Here is a 16,244-nt window from a genome sequence, read left to right as displayed (position 1 = left end):
TTTTCCTTGATTAGAATCTCAAAAAAGTTGTAAATACAATTATCTCTTTTAAGCTTTTCCTATAAAGATTTTGGAATATTTTGATCCAAAGATGTGTTGAATAAAAACCCCAATTAGTTTAATTTGTTCTTGATCTTGGTATGTAATTTGTTGTTGATCTTGGTATGTAATTGCTAGTTGCTTTGCTTGTAACGATTTAGAGTTTAGAACTTTAGATCCCTTGAAGTTTTTCGAAAAAAATGGAAAAAAAAATAAGGGAGTCACACCCTCACTAAAATTTCAGGGTTAGAGTCACTTATGGCGAAACATGACAAGATCGATCAAGATTAAATTCTGCCTGTTCTTGGTTTACACAAGAAACATTACAAAATTAAAGCCAAATGCTATAAATATTCTGATCAAATCTTCCACAAGTTACATGTCTAAAGAAGACTATTGTTTCGTGTTCTTTAACTCTTCATGGATGAGAGGAAGATTGTAGAATCTTGCTATATAGGTTAGAGCTTCTTCATTGTTACTACACACTTTCCAAAGTGATTCAACCTCTCCCTTTGCAAGATTTCCCCATCGCTCACAGTCATTGAAAAAATCCAGAAGCTTAGAATAGTATGAATCATAATTCATGAGTAGAAACGGAACTGGAAGTTGAGATCCTATTCGCTGCAGCTGAATGAGCGCTAGGATCTCAAACATCTCATCAAGAGTTCCTATTCCACCAGGAAGAGCAATAACAGCTGTCCGGTCATGGGGACTGTTTCTCACTGCAGCATCCACAAAACCATGTTTCCTAGCTGAGAAAAACCTATATATATATATATAATAAGATGGAGGAGTGAGATTCCTTAGAGGCGTTGTGAAAAAATGACCTTTGTTCCTCTGGATATAATAAGTCCACAAACATATGGGTTTTGATTTAATAAATCAATACTGAAATGTAATTTAAATCAAACGAAAAGTTTTACAGATTGTACTAACAAATTGAAAAATACGTTAAGAGTACCTGCAAGTAAGGTATGTATCAGCAGGAAGGTAAGGATGAGAGCCTGTTGAGGACCATTGACCAGCTTCTTTCTCGATTTTAAATCCACCAACAGGCTTCCCAGCTTGCAGCGCACCTTCAATAGCTGCATCCATTAGTCCTGGACCAGCTCCTGTCCATGTAGTGCAATTCAATAGATTTGCAATCTGCAGGAGAAAATGGTGAAAGATGTATAAGAATTCTTGATTCTCTCTTTCAATGGGAGAAAATAAACCATTGATACAAGGTGTATCATAGCATGTGCGTGTGCAATCAGGTTTTGTGCATAATGTACGCAATATCAGAAAAATGAATGTCTTAGTTAAGAAGAGTAAAAGATACAATGTGGGGGTAACTTGCCTCTCTACTAAGCTCAAGTGATTGGCTATAATGTGGATGATTAGCTCCCGGTCTTGCAGAGCCAATATAGATAACTCCCCTCCCTAGCCTGTGAATTAGTTCGTAACACTGTATAATCTCCTTTTTGACCTTCACAGGCAAAAAATTAAACATTGTATCAGCGAGCATAAATAGATACTGAATGATTGTGATGCAGCAAGCCTCAGAGCAAGTAAAGTCTAACAGATTCGAACAGTTCTCTGTAATTTAAATGAACACCTAGCATAGTCAAAATTCAGGTGCCCTTTCCTCCAACGAGTCCCTTCCCACTATCTTTTAATGTCTTTTGGCGTCTTGCGTGTGTGTACTTGACACCACAAAGTCATTGCTACAAAAACCAACTGGACAGTAATGATAAAGTATAGGACTATAGGGCCTCAGGGAAAAGCAAAAAGAAACTAAAGCAAAAGTATCAACACGTTTGAGAGTTCTAGTGCTAATGTCTCAAAATAATACAAATGTGGTATATTAGGGAAAAGGCCCATGAGTCCACGACTCTTCTTTCAAAGACGAGGGAAGGAAGATTATGAGTTATGAAGGAGCAGAAAATCAAGTATGGTGAAGTTGGTTTATGGAAAAATTTTCAGCATGTCAGCTACTAATATGTCAGTTGGTGCTGTTTGCTAGCTTGGGTAGAAGGTAAGTGGAAGAATAAGAGATGTAACCTTAAAACTAGGAGCTTTTAGCAAAAGTTAAACTAATAGTTTTTACTTTCTCATGCAAATATGGAAATTATGTTGATTACTGAACCATGTAGAAATTATTTTTCAAAGTAGCCTAATTTTTACTCCACTTTAGAGCTAAACTTCTCTCAGAGTATTCACAAAATATGAATGAGGAGACAGAAGATATTGTCTCTAGCGCAACCTTATTCCTGTTGTTGCATACAAGAAACAAGTTATAATGTGTATACAGCAGCAGTAGCTAGAAGTATGTTTCTGCCTGTAGCAAAACTTTCCCACACTTGCAGGTGAATCATTGATTTAGAGTGCTTAACACATTAGTCCTTAAATGGAACCTCCATGTTCTCAAGTTTCGACAATCTAAGTACCGAGCTCTGTCTCTAATATTCTCAAGGGCTCAAATTTTACTTTAACAGCCCCAAGAATCATATAATCTTTTAAGTAAAACATTCAACATATCTAGTTTGCTAATTTGGGTTACAGTTAGTCCTCATTTTAAATGCTGACAAGAGGTGCACTCGTGATATTCCGTGTCTAATATGGATTATCAGCTACACCTACACGTAAGACAACTCTTCTAAAGGACCAATCAAGCAAAACTACTGGAGCTACACCTACACGTAAGACAACATATCCTGTGCTCCAAACCTGAAGACTAGAAAAAGGGAAGTGGATAAAATGAAGCCTTCATAAACTAGACAACATAGCCTAAACATAATGGCATGCAGCAAAAGTTGGATATTGAATTTCACTTTCCCATGAAAATACAGAATCACCCTTGTTTACCGACTCATGGACAGTTTATCAATCAAGATAATCTAATTTCACTCCACCATAAATTTAAACCTCTGCAAATTTCATAAAGCATGGATCGAGGAAACATAAGAAAGCATCATCTGAAACTAGATTATGCCAGTGCAACAAGTTGAATCCCCAATTAATAATGATGTTTCTAGTTCTCAACTTCTCAATGCTAAATGAATTTCGGGGGAAAAATATAAAGGTATGCAATGCGATTTCTCTAACCAAGAAGAAAGTAAACTTAAGGTCTATGTTAAGCAATCCTTAAGGTACTACTTCTACTCAACTTCTCAATGCTTTATTTCCAAAATGAGTTTTCCGGGAAAAAAGTATAGAGGTATGCAATGTGATTTCTCAAACCAAGAAGCAAGTGCACTTTGGCATAGTTTACTCAAACAAACTCGGTTTGCAATGTCGGACTTGTTCACAGCTAAACCTAATTTATAGCTACAAAGCGAATTCGGAAATGGAAGGGAGACTATCCCATTGCCAAGAAGAAGCACTTAGGAAACACAATATTCCAATTCATATGTAGATTTTCAGCTACATATAACACAATACTTCCTAGGAAGGAAGCCATGAAGGGGCTTAGATATAAATTTTAATGAGTTTATAATCCTGTAAGTGATTGATTGCAGGTAATTTACAAATTTACTAATTATCTTAATCATAATTTTGGCTCTAATTAACAAAAATTAGAAAATTTTTTGATTGAAACTCAGCAGGAACAAAGTAAACCTGATTTTCTTGAATCCAGATGATTCAATACAGATTCATACTCAAATTTAGACTCATCAATCAATTAAATCATGAAATTAACAACATACTGAAGCAACAAATCCAGCAAAACCTTCAATTTTTCCACAATTCACCCAATCAACAAGATTTAATCCATATAATTAAGAACAAATTGAGCTAAAATTAGTGAAATTTGGGTATCCCAATACCTCATTTGCGCTTGTTCTCTCTTCAAAATCAATCATTTCACTTCTTTTGCAGCAGCTGGGAATCCCAACTCCAATCTTCTGAAATTTCCTTGATCTTCTTGCTGTATTGAAATCTATTGAAAGGGTTTCTCTACTTTGTTTCAAAGATTGCAACTTTGGAATAAACTTGTCAGAATTTTGAGCAATTGAAACATGAGAACCCCATGAACTGATCATATTAACATATCCCATTATCTCAACTAAATTCGACACGGCACAACACGAAGGTTGGCACCCCGGCTTTGCCGCCCACAAAACTAGCCGTTAAAGGGCCCTGCTTTCTATCGAATATTTCTTCTACTGTTTCCTGTTCAGCCCCACCTGACTTAAACAGTTCAACCCCCTTATTTTTAGCACATCAATATAAAATCAAAGCATATTATAAAAATATTCTCTTCATAAAATTTTTAGTCAAGAGACCTGTTGTTTGGGGTAATAATGAGTCTCGTTTAAGTAGTTCATCTCGTACCTTACTGATCATGATTTATTAAGTAAGAATCAGATTATGGCCTTGTTTGATGAAAAGCTGAAACTGATTGTGTTAGCTGATTATATTATCTGATTTGATTTGACTAACTGATTGTATTAGATGATTATATAAAAGTGTATGGTAAACTACTGTTAGCTAGCTGGCAAACTATTAGTGTATTACGTCAACATGAAAATTATAAAGCGTCAAGGAATACTTCATCTACTATGTCCGAATTTCAAATGTATCTAAACTGCGACTTTTTCCAAGTTATGTCGGATATTGAGAAGACTAACATCAACATTCTAGCATAGTCACAATTCACCAATGAGCATATTCCTTGTGATGTCGGTGATGGCTCGTGACATTCTTAGCGTTCAAGTCTCATCCGTGCCAACTACGTGCGCATTTAGTGTAGAAGGACGAGTTTGGACGAGAAGAAAACTAATTTGCATCCAAAGATACTTGAAATGTGTATTTGCTAAGGATCCGGAGTTCCTTATAAGCAATTGAGTAAGTGTCGAGTAAAAAACAACCCCTCCCCCACCCAAAAAAAAAAAAAAGAAAACTAAATACAATATGTAATACTCTATAATCTCTATATCTTTATTTAAGTTTATATTCTATATAGTTTTGTTTTACCATAAATTTATCCAATAATCAAATTATCAAAACACAATATAAAGTTAGAGTTGACAATCTTCGACACAACCAAAATCGGCATGACATAAACATGAAATTACAAAGAGAAAACACGAAGGTGACACCACAAAACTAACCCGTTTTATGAAATTGGTCAAATCATACAAATAATTTACATTCTACATAGTTTTTGATAAATATTGTGAACATCATAAAATGCATATGAGACAAAATATGAACACAACACCAAAAGACTTTTTAATTTTTTATTAGTTCTCACCGATGTATTTACAATTTAACCCTAACTTGACGGAACAATTTAACCTTAACTTAAAAGTTAAAATCCATTCATAAACTTCACAATTTTACAAAACCCAAAATTTAGGGTAAGGAATTCGGGTCAGATTATTTCTTCACAGTATCATTTACAAAGCCCATTTAAAAACGTTGAAACTCGAAAATAAAGCCCAAATAAAAGCCCATTAAACGAAATAATTAGGGTTTATCTGACTCCATTTCTTCTTCTTCATCACCTCACTGCCTCCCTTCCCTCATATTCATAGTCGAACCTCTCAGAAACCCTAGTTTCTGGTTCCTCCAATTCTGCAAAAATGGGTATTTTCTCTCTCCTCCATTTTCAACCTGTTCAATTCATCAGATCTTCATTTCTTTTTCTTCAACCTAATCTTCAATGGCGTCGCATTCAGAATTTCTGAATGTGTTTTTGCTGTTGATTTTTCTGATTTTAGTGTTTGATTCTTAATGTGTTGTTGATTTTTCTAATTTTAGGGTTTGATTTTGTTCTTCAGGTATTTCTCGTGATTCTATGCACAAGAGGCGTGCCACTGGTGGCAAGAAGAAGGCCTGGAGGAAGAAGCGAAAGTAATTTCTCCTCTTTTTTAATATTATTTATCGATCTTTAGGTTTTTATTTGAGGATTTAATTTGCATTTTGATTATGTTTGTATTGTTTTTTATGTCAGATTTATGTTGATGAAATGATAATATATGATTGAAAATTTCATTTTTTTTAGCTGATTTTTGTATATATGAGCATGTTAATTTGTGTTATATCGTGATTTATAATAATGTTTGAGCATGATCAATTGTTTGATTTTAATTTTTTGAATTTTGCTGTGCTTATGAGACGGTCCTGTGCTGATAAGTAACTACATCTGCACGCAACATATTCCATAAGCTACATTAATGTGCTGTTGTCATCAATTTTAAGTTTTCCTTACATTCTTGGGGAGAAATATTGATGCTTTGGCATACATATTGTTCATCGATTTGACACCGTGATTCGTTTTACCATAGATTTTAGTAATTGCCTTGCCTTTCGGCGTGTGCTCTATGATTTTATTTCTTGAAAAATTGGTGATTCGTTTGTGCTTATTAGACGGTCCTGTGCTGGTTAGTATCTCCATCGGCACGCAACATATCTGTAAGCTACATCACTGTGCTATTGTTTTCTTTTCTATGTTCTCCTTATCTATCGAGGAAATCAAGTGATACTTTGGCATACATATGTTTCTCTTTGCTTCCCACGAAGTTACCCTATCATTTAAATTAAACCTTTTCTTTGGTTGTTTTTTATTTTGATGTTTCAATAGAATATTTAGATACTGCCTCATCTTTCGGCTATAAGGCGGAGATCTTATGATCGATTTCTTGTATGCTTTGTTCTGGAGGCACATAAAAACTCCCAAGATTATGAGAGTTTTATTGTCCAAATTTGAATTATTTTTTTCAATTTGGATCCTCTCTAATTGGTACATTTTCAAGAAGCCCCTTTAAAAATGTGTTTTTTCACAAATATATTACTTAAATTTACTTTTGTAAAATTTTGTGTGATGATAAATTGATTCTGTCCTGTCCCTGTTCTTACATAAATAAATTACTCTATTTAATTGATTAAAACATGTTTCTTGTTGCTATACAATATTATTTCTGTTCATTTTCCCGTGGATCTCAGTGCTGGGCTAGCTGATTCATTGCTTGCATATATACATACCTTTGTCTCTTTCTTTGTTAATTGAGATTGCTGTTTGCTAAATCATGACATGACCCTTATCTCCATAAAGTATTGACCTTATTCATTGTTCTCCTGTTGCATCACTTATGTGCTTTGTACTGATGATTAATTTGCTTTTTTGATGATAAAAAGGTACGAGCTTGGGAGACAGCCAGCTAACACCAAGCTATCAAGCAACAAGACTGTTAGGAGGGTTAGAGTTCGTGGTGGTAATGTGAAGTGGCGTGCGCTGAGGTTGGATACTGGTAACTTTTCATGGGGTAGCGAAGCTGTGACACGCAAGACTCGTCTTCTGGATGTCGTTTACAATGCATCCAACAATGAGTTGGTTAGGACCCAGACTTTGGTGAAGAGTGCCATTGTCCAGGTTGATGCTGCACCTTTTAAGCAGTGGTATCTCCAGCATTACGGAGTTGAGATTGGACGCAAGAAGAAGAATGTAGCTGCAAAGAAAGAAAGCGAGGTACTTGCTTCCTCTTCCTTCTAACCCTTGTCATTATGGTTTACCTTGATTGAAGTTAGCCTATGTATGTTATTCTCTCATTGCACATTACAGTTTTCTTGTTAATTATCCTATGTCTGATTAAACAATGGATAGATGTCATTGGGCAGAGTTGACCAAAAATGGATTTTTGTGTGTGTGGTCCTGTATAAAGTATGGTTTTGAGATGTGGATTGATAAATTACTTGGTTTAGAGCACGAGTTTATCCTAGTTTAAGAATTGGAAAGTTTTGTAAAATGTGAAACTGGATATGTTTCAAGAGAATAGAGACATGTAATTATTATCTTGGTTGTATAGCTGGTTTCTGATATATGTTTTGTATTCTATTTGATAGGAGGCTGAGACCACTGAAGAAGCCAAAAAGAGTAACCATGTTGCGAGGAAGTTGGAAAAGCGTCAGCAGACCCGCACTTTGGACTCTCACATTGAAGAACAATTCGGTGGTGGTCGTTTGTTGGCCTGTATTTCTTCCCGTCCTGGTCAATGTGGCCGTGCTGATGGGTAAGTGATTTCTCATATGTGAAAATGGACTTCCTTCTACCATTAATTTGATCCATGATTGTGAATAGTTGTCAAAACTGAGACATACTACTTGCTAAACACGTAGCTTCAATGACAATATGACATCCTTAAACCATTATTTGAAGAAACTTGCTTTTGCCTTTACTTGGAACATAAAATACTTGGAACATAAAGTAGTTTAGATGTTTTGGCCTTGGCTCGTGTTTCGACTGTCTAAAGAAGCTTTAAATTGGTCTGTGGCAGATATATATTGGAGGGCAAAGAACTGGAATTCTACATGAAGAAAATCCAGAAGAAGAAGGGCAAATCTGCTGCTTAATTTTTTGCTGTAGAATCATAGTCAGATATGTTATATCTTTTGGTTGATCGTAGTTGTGTTGAGTTCAACTCTGTTAATTCGTCCAAAACATTTTGTAATGTGTAGTGATGCTTTTATATTTATGTTGCCTCTAGTTAAACTTTGGCCTCCTATATCATTCCTATGTTCTTTGATAGCTGATGAGCAATATAACAGGGTATACACGGATTAGTACGTATGAATTATATGTGGATCATCCAACTAAAAAAGATCGTTTGAACCAAAAAATGTTGCATCTTGAACATGCTAAACTCCAGTCCATGTTTGTTTGAACAAATTCAACTCTAAGGTGGTGTGTTAGCTTAAAGTTAAAGGAAGTACGAAACCTTTTAAGAAGTAATCTTACCTCTAAGCTTTAACTGATTCACTGGTTTCTTACCAAAATAAAGGAAAGTGGTTATATCAATTCCATTTAAGAAAGTTTAATCTTTTTGATACATTTGTTAATGGATTCATATAAAGAATTAAAGACTTTGTATAATGAATTATGCTTCTCTCCAGTCTCCACCATTAGGGCATGAAGTTGGTGAATGATCAGTTTTCGATTTGGGTTTAGGACGAGTCAAATTCAACCCTAATTTTCATAAAGTCTAATACTTCTTGGTATGATTTAGGAGTAGCTAGTTTGGATCCATTTTGAACATTAAATTAGTATAAAATGTCATTTTTTTTAGAAAATTTTGATTTTTAACACCACAAAAAAACCAAAAAATGGTTTTTAACACTACAAAAAAAAAACTTTTATTTTAACACCACAAAAAAAAACCAAAAAATGGCTTTTACCATCACTTAACCGATTTATGGATGAAATACGTTAGTGGGACCTACGATGCCACATGTCAGCATATAATTGGTCCAAAATATTAAAAAAAAAATAAAAAAAAACAAAAACCCTAAAACTACCCCAGCCACCCAACCCCCATCGTTAGCCCCACCGCCGGCAACCAGCCAGCACTATCCTCTCACCTTGACAGCCCCGTTTCCAGCCCAAGCAACCGGAAAAATTCGCTCCCTCCCTTTTCCTCATCCCCAAACCGACAGCCCTCCCCAACGACCACCAAAAACAAGCCGCTGTTGCCGCCGTTTTCCATAACCCTTAAAAACAACCACAACAAACGACCGCTAGTGGTCGAAATCGGTCGGATCAAGGCCGAAATGGTTGATTTCGACCTTAAACCGGTTGATTTCGACCATAAGTAGCGTTTATGGCCGTTCGTTTTTTGGGTTGCTTGAAAAACGAACGGCCGTTTTGGTGGCCGCCGGGAACTGTTGATCAGATGTGGGGATTGGGAAAGGAAGGGCGGCGCTTTTCCGGTAGCTAGGGCCTAAAACGAGAGGGTTAGGTTGAGGATGTGGTGGTTGTGCGCCGCCGGGGGTGGTTCTGTGGTGGTTGGGTTAGTTTTAGGGATTTTGTTTTTTTTTTTAATTTTTTTTGTCTAAACTAATAATATAGCGACACGTGGCAAAATGGATCCCACTTAACGGAAATTTGGACGGCAATTGTTAAGTGGTGGTAATATCCAAATTTTTAATAATTTTGTGGTGTTATTATTATTATTATTTTTTTAGTGTTAAAAACCATTTTTTCGCTTTTTTGTGGTGTTAAAAATCAAAATTTCCTTTTTCTTTTAATTTTTTTTTAATCATAACAGGCTAGTGGTCAGTGAACCATATCACCAATAAGGCTTAAAAAATACAACCTTAATATTACAAGTAACTCACAAGTCTTACATAAGTCTTCAAAACTTACATAACCATCTTAAGAGTTTAAGTAAAAATCAGTATAGGCTTGAATATAATTACACAACTAAACAATCCAAATCTTTGTTGATTGTATTAACTGATTTGATAAATATAATGCCGGTGGAGAAAAGTCTAGAAACCCTAAGAGATACATCTCAGGGTCATATAATGCCGTTTGGAACCATATATTACCATTATATGTAGTCAAAAATTTTCTTGGTAGGCTCTAGTTCACGGGACCATGGTAAACATCTAGGAAATTTTTATTTCCAGGCGAAAAAAGGTCAAAAAATCCCAAAATTGAAGGCTATTATCCAAGCTTTTTAAGAATTTTTTAATGTTACGGGACCCGGTAGAGAAAAGTCTTGAAACCCTTGGAGATACATCTGAGGGTCATCTAATGCCGTTTGGAACCAAATACTACCATTATGTATTGTAAAAAATGTCCGTGGTAGGCTTGAGTTCACGAAATCGATGCAAGTATTGAACGGGTAAATTGACCGTTTGTTTTAAGACAAAATGCATGGTTCCACAGCCTTCCACCCACCTAATTGAACTCCCGGAGGGTATTAGGGACCATGATAAACATCTGGGCAATTTTTATTTCCAGGCGAAAAAAGATCAAAAAATCCCAAAATTGAAGGCTATTAAACACACTTTTTGAGGAATTTTTGATGTTTTGGGATCCGGTGCCATAAAACCTTAACATCCTAGGAGATACATCTTAGGGTCATATAATTCCGTTTGGAACCATATATGACCATTATATCTTGTCAAAAGTATCCGTGGTATGCTTGAGTTCACGAAATCGGTGTAAGGTTTGAACGGATAAATTGACCGTTTTAAGGCAAATTGGATGGTTCCACCCACACATTTGGACTCCCGCAGGAATTAAGGGACCATTGTAAACATCTGGGAAATTTTTATTTCCAGGAGAAAAAAAAGTCAAAAAATTCCAAAATTGAAGGCTATTATCCACACTTTTTGAGAAATTTTTGATGTTACGGAACCCAATAGAGAAAAGTCTTGAGACCCTTGAGGATACATCTCAGGGTCATATAATGTCGTTTAGAACCATATATTACCATTTAATGTTGTCAAAAATGTTTGTGGAAGGCTTGAGTTCAGGGAATCAATACAAGTTTTGAACGGGTAAATGATTGTTTAAGGCAAATTGCATGGTTCCACCCACTCAATTGGACTCCCGGAGGGTATTAGGGACCATGATAAACATATGGGCAATTTTTATTTCCGAGCGAAAAAAGGTCAAAAAATCCCAAAATTGAAGGCTATTAAATACGATTTTTGAGGAATTTTAGATGTTCCGGGAGCCGGTGGCGAAAAGTCTTAACACCCTAGGGGATAAATCTCAGGGTCATATAATTCCGTTTGGAAGCATATATGACCATTATATGTTGTCAAAAGTGTCCGTGGTAAGCTTGAGTTCACGAAATCGGTGCAAGTTTTGAACGGATAAATTAATTGTTTTAAGGCAAATTGGATGGTTCCACCCACCCAATTGGACTCCCGGAGGGTATTAGGGACCTTGGAAAACATCTAATCAATTTTTATTTACGGGCGAATAAAGGTCAAACATCCCAAATTTAAATGATTTATCCACGCTTTTTGAGTAATTTTTCATGTACGGGACCTGGTGGCGAAAAGTCTTGAGACATATGGGATACATGTCAGGGTCATATAATGCCATTTAAACCATATATAACACCATTATAACCTGTCAAAAATGTCCATGGTAGGCTTGAGTTCACGAAATTGGTGCAAGTTTCGAACAGGTACATTAAGCATTTTAAGGCAAATTGGATGGTTCCACCCACCCAATTAGACTTGCGTAGGGCATTAGGGACCGTGGTAAACATCTGGGCAATTTTTATTTCCGGGCGAAAAAAGGTCAAAAAATCCCAAAATTGAAGGCTGTAATCCACGTTTTTTAGGAATTTTTGATGTTACGGGACCCGATGGCGAAAAGTCTTGAGGCCTTAGGGGAAACATATCAGGATCATATAATACCTTTAGGAACCATATATGACCATTATATGTTGTCAAAAATGTCCGTGGTAAGTTTGAGTTAATGAAATCAGAGCAAGTTTCGAACGGATAAATCAACTGTTTTACGGCAAATTGGATGGTTCCACCCACCCAATTGGACTCCCAGAGGGTATTAGGGACCTTGGTAAACATCCAGGCAATTTCCAGGAAATTAAAGGTAAATAAATCCCAAAATTGAAGGTTATTATCCACGCTTTTTGAGGAATTTTAGATGTTACAGGAATCGGTGATGAAAAGTCTTGAAAACTTAGAGGATACATCTCAGGGTCATATAATTCCGTTTAGAACCATATATTACCATTATATGTTGTCAAAAATGTCCGTGTTAGGCTTGAGTTTAGGAAATCGATGCAAGTTTTGAACGGGTAAATTAACCGTTATAAAGCAATTTCCATGGTTCCACCCAACCAATTAGACTTCCGAAGGGTATCAGGAACCAAAGTAAGCATCTGGGCAATTTTAATTTTCGTGCGAAAAAAGGTCAAAAAATCCCAAAATTGAAGGCTATTAATCCACGCTTTTTAAGGAATTTTGGATGTTACGGGATACGGTGGCGAAAAGTCTTCAGACCCTAGGGCATACATCTCAGGGTCATATAATTACGTTTGGAACCATATATGACCATTATATGCTGTCAAAAATGTCCGTGGTAAGCTTGAGTTAACGATTTCGTTGCAAGTTTCAAACAAGTACATTGATCGTTTTAAGGCATATTGGATGATTCCACCCACCCAATTGGACTCCCGCAGGGTATTAGGGACCATGATAAACATCTGTGCAATTTTATTTTTGGGCGAAATAAGGTCAAAAATCCCAAAATTGAAGGCTATTGTATCCACGCCTTTTGAGGAATTTTTGATGTTACGGGATCCGGTGGCAAAAAGTCTTGAGACCCTTGGAGATACATCTCAGGATCGTATAATTCCGTTTGGAACCATACATGACCATTATAAGTTGTCAAAAATGTCTGTGGTAAGCTTGATTTCACGAAATCGGTGCGAGTTTCGAACGGGTAAATTGATTGTTTTAAGGCGGATTATTGGATAATTCCACCAACTCCATTGCACTCCGGGAGGGTATTAGGGGTCATGGTAAACATTTTGACAATTTTTATTTCCGGGCGAAAAAAGGTCAAAAAATCCTAAAATTGATGGCTATTATCCACGCTTTTTGAGGAATTTTTGATGTTACGGGATACGGCGGTGAATGGTCTTGAGACCTTAGGGGATACATCTCGGGGTCATATAATGCCGTTTGGAACTATATAAGACCATTATATGCTGTCAAAAATGTCCGTGGTAGGTTTGAGTTCACGAAATCGGTTCAAGTTTCGAACAGGTACATTGACTGGTTTAAGGCAAATCTTATGGTTCCACCCACCCATTTAGACTCCCGAAGAGTATTAGGGATCATGATAAAAATCTGGGCAATTTTTATTTCCGGGCGAAAAAAGGTAAAAAAAATCCCAAAATTGAAGGCAATTATCCACGCTTTTTGAGGAATTTTTTATGCTCCGGGATCCGGTGGCGAAAAGTCTTGAGACCCTTGGAGATACATTTCAAGGTCATATAATGCCGTTTGGAACCGTATATGACCATCATCTGTTCTAAAAAATGTCCGTGGTAGGCTTGAGTTCACGTTATCGGTGCAAGGTTCGAACGGGTAAATTGACCGTTTTAAGGCAAATTGGATGATTTCACCAACTCAATTGGACTCCCGGATGATATTAGGGGTCATGGTAAACATCTGGACAATTTTTATTGTGGGCGAAAAAATGTCAAAAAATCCCAAAATTGAAGGTTATTATCCACGTTTTTTGAGGAATTTTTGATGATACGGGATCTGGTGGCGAAAAGTCTTGAAACCTTAGGAGATACATCTCAGGGTCATATTATGCCTTTTGGAACCATATATGTTGTCAAAATGTCCGTGGTAGGCTGAGTTCACAAAATCGTTGCAAGTTTCAAACGGGTATATTGACCATTTTAAGGCAAATTTTATGGTTCCACCCACCTAATTGGACTCCCGGAGGGTATTGGGGACCATTCTAAACATCTGGGAAATTTTTATTTCCGGGCGAAAAAAGGTGAAATAATCCCAAAATTGAAGGCTATTATCCATGATTTTAGAGAAATTTTTGATGTTACGGGTCCTGGTGGAGAAAAGTCTTGAGACCTTAGGGGATACATCTCGGGGTCATATAATTCCGTTTGTAACCATATATGACTATTATATGTTGTCAAACATGTCTGTGGTAGTGTTGAGTTCACGAAATCAGTGCAAGTTTCGAACAGGTACATTGACCGTTTTAAGGCAAATTGGATGATTTCACCAACTCAATTGGACTCCCGGATGATATTAGGGATCATGGTAAACATCTGGACAATTTTTATTCTGGGCGAAAAAATGTCAAAAAATCCCAAAATTGAAGGCTATTATCCACGTTTTTTGAGTAATTTTTTATGTTACGGGATCCGGTGGCGAAAAGTCTTGAAACCTTAAGGGATACATCTCAGGGTCATATAATGCCGTTTGGAACCATATATGACCATTATATAATGTCAAAAATGTCCGTGGTAGGCTTGAGTTCACGAAATCGTTGCAAGTTTCAAACGGGTGTATTGGACATTATAAGGCAAATTTGATGGTTCCACCCATCTAATTGGACTCCTGGAGGGTATTGGGGACCATTGTAAACATCTGGGCTATTTTTATTTCCGGGCGAAAAAAGGTCAAAAAATCCCAAAATTGAAGGCTATTATCTATGCTTTTTAAGAAATTTTTGATGTTACGGGAGCTGGTGGAGAAAAGTCTTGAGACCTTAGGGGATACATCTCAGGGTCATATAATTTCGTTTGGAACCATATATGACTATTATATGTTGTCATACATGTCCGTGGTAGTGTTGAGTTCACGAAATCGGTGCAAGTTTCGAACGAGTAAATTGACTTTTTTATGGCAAATTGGATGGTTTCACCCACCCAATTAGACTCCCGTAGGGTATTAGGGACCATGGTAAACATCTGAGCAAATTTTATTTTTGGGCAAAAAAAGGTCAAAATATCCCAAAGTTGAAGGCTATTATCCACGCTTTTTTAGGAATTTTTGATGTAACGGGACCTGGTGGCGAAAAGTCTTAAGAAATGGGGATATATGTCAGGGTCATATAATGCAGTTTGAAATCATGTATGACCATTATAAGTTGTCAAAAATGTCCATGGTAGGCTTGAGTTCACGAAATCGGTGCGAGTTTCAAACATGTACATTGACCGTTTTAAGGCAAATTGGATGGTTCCACGCACCCAATTGGACTCCCGGAGGATATTAGGCACCATGGTAAACATCTGGGCAGTTTTTATTTTTGGGCGAAAAAGGTCAAAAAATCCCAAAATTGAAGGCTATTATCCACGCTTTTTAAGGAATTTTTGATGTTACGGGACTCGGTGGCGAAAAGTCTTGAAACCTTAGGGGATACATCTCAGGGTCATATAATGCCGTTTGGAACCATATATGACCATTACATGTTGTCAAAAATGTTCGTGGTAGACTTGAGTTCACGAAATCGGTGCAAGTTTCAAACCGGTACATTGACTGTTTTAATTACCCACTCACTTGGACTCCCGGAGGGTAGTAGGGACAATAGTAAACATCTGGGCAATTTTTATTTCCGGGTCAAAAAAATCTCAAATTTGAAGGCTATCCATGCTTTTTGAGGTATTTTTGATGTTACGAGATCCGGTGGCGAAAAGTCTTGAGACTCTAAGAGATACATCTTAGGGTCATATAATGCTGTTTGGAACCATATATGACTATCATATGTTGTCAAAATCGTCCTTGGTAAGGTTGAGTTCACGAAATCGGTGCAAATTTCGAAAGGTTAAATTGTCCGTTTTAAGGTAAATCGGATGGTTCCATCCAGCCAACTGGACTCCCGGGGAGTATTAGGGACCATGATAAACATCTGAGCAATTTTTTTTTCCGGGCGAAAATATGTCAAACAATCCCAAAATTGAAGACTA

General features: G+C 36.6%; 2 protein-coding genes across 2 annotated transcripts; one reads left to right on the top strand and one right to left on the bottom strand.

The window, feature by feature from the left end:
- Positions 1–315: 315 nt before the first annotated feature.
- LOC145606019 (uncharacterized) lies at positions 316–4,229 on the bottom strand. The gene is made up of 4 exons (XM_081662082.1): positions 3,849–4,229; positions 1,379–1,507; positions 1,001–1,185; positions 316–802 (listed from the first exon to the last, which is right to left on the bottom strand). Exons 1-4 carry the CDS (start codon positions 4,077–4,079, stop codon positions 433–435), a joined length of 915 nt encoding a protein of 304 aa, XP_081518208.1. The 5' UTR covers positions 4,080–4,229; the 3' UTR covers positions 316–432.
- Positions 4,230–5,463: 1,234 nt separating this feature from the next.
- Positions 5,464–8,533, top strand: LOC145605108 (small ribosomal subunit protein eS8). Its single transcript, XM_081661127.1, has 5 exons — positions 5,464–5,613; positions 5,808–5,880; positions 7,165–7,495; positions 7,870–8,036; positions 8,301–8,533. Exons 1-5 carry the CDS (start codon positions 5,610–5,612, stop codon positions 8,374–8,376), a joined length of 651 nt encoding a protein of 216 aa, XP_081517253.1. The 5' UTR covers positions 5,464–5,609; the 3' UTR covers positions 8,377–8,533.
- The last annotated feature ends 7,711 nt before the right edge of the window (positions 8,534–16,244 follow it).

This window comes from Chenopodium album, chromosome 22 (genome assembly GCF_948465745.1).
Source record: "Chenopodium album chromosome 22, dcCheAlbu1.1, whole genome shotgun sequence".
Taxonomy (NCBI): domain Eukaryota; kingdom Viridiplantae; phylum Streptophyta; class Magnoliopsida; order Caryophyllales; family Amaranthaceae; genus Chenopodium; species Chenopodium album.
Note: the sequence above shows the minus strand (reverse complement) of the source record. Positions and strands in the feature narration are given on the sequence as shown.

What these genes read in the sequence shown, in the direction of transcription:
- LOC145606019 (XM_081662082.1), bottom strand. Translation starts at nt 4,079, where the DNA reads ATGGGATATGTTAATATGATCAGTTCATGGGGTTCTCATGTTTCAATT. An exon ending in AGAGAACAAGCGCAAATGAG is followed by an intron (nt 1,508 to 3,848) that starts GTATTGGGATAC and finishes TTGCCTGTGAAG; the next exon opens with GTCAAAAAGGAGATTATACA. An exon ending in CACTTGAGCTTAGTAGAGAG is followed by an intron (nt 1,186 to 1,378) that starts GCAAGTTACCCC and finishes TTTCTCCTGCAG; the next exon opens with ATTGCAAATCTATTGAATTG.
- LOC145605108 (XM_081661127.1), top strand. An exon ending in GCCTGGAGGAAGAAGCGAAA is followed by an intron (nt 5,881 to 7,164) that starts GTAATTTCTCCT and finishes GATGATAAAAAG; the next exon opens with GTACGAGCTTGGGAGACAGC. An exon ending in CTGCAAAGAAAGAAAGCGAG is followed by an intron (nt 7,496 to 7,869) that starts GTACTTGCTTCC and finishes TCTATTTGATAG; the next exon opens with GAGGCTGAGACCACTGAAGA.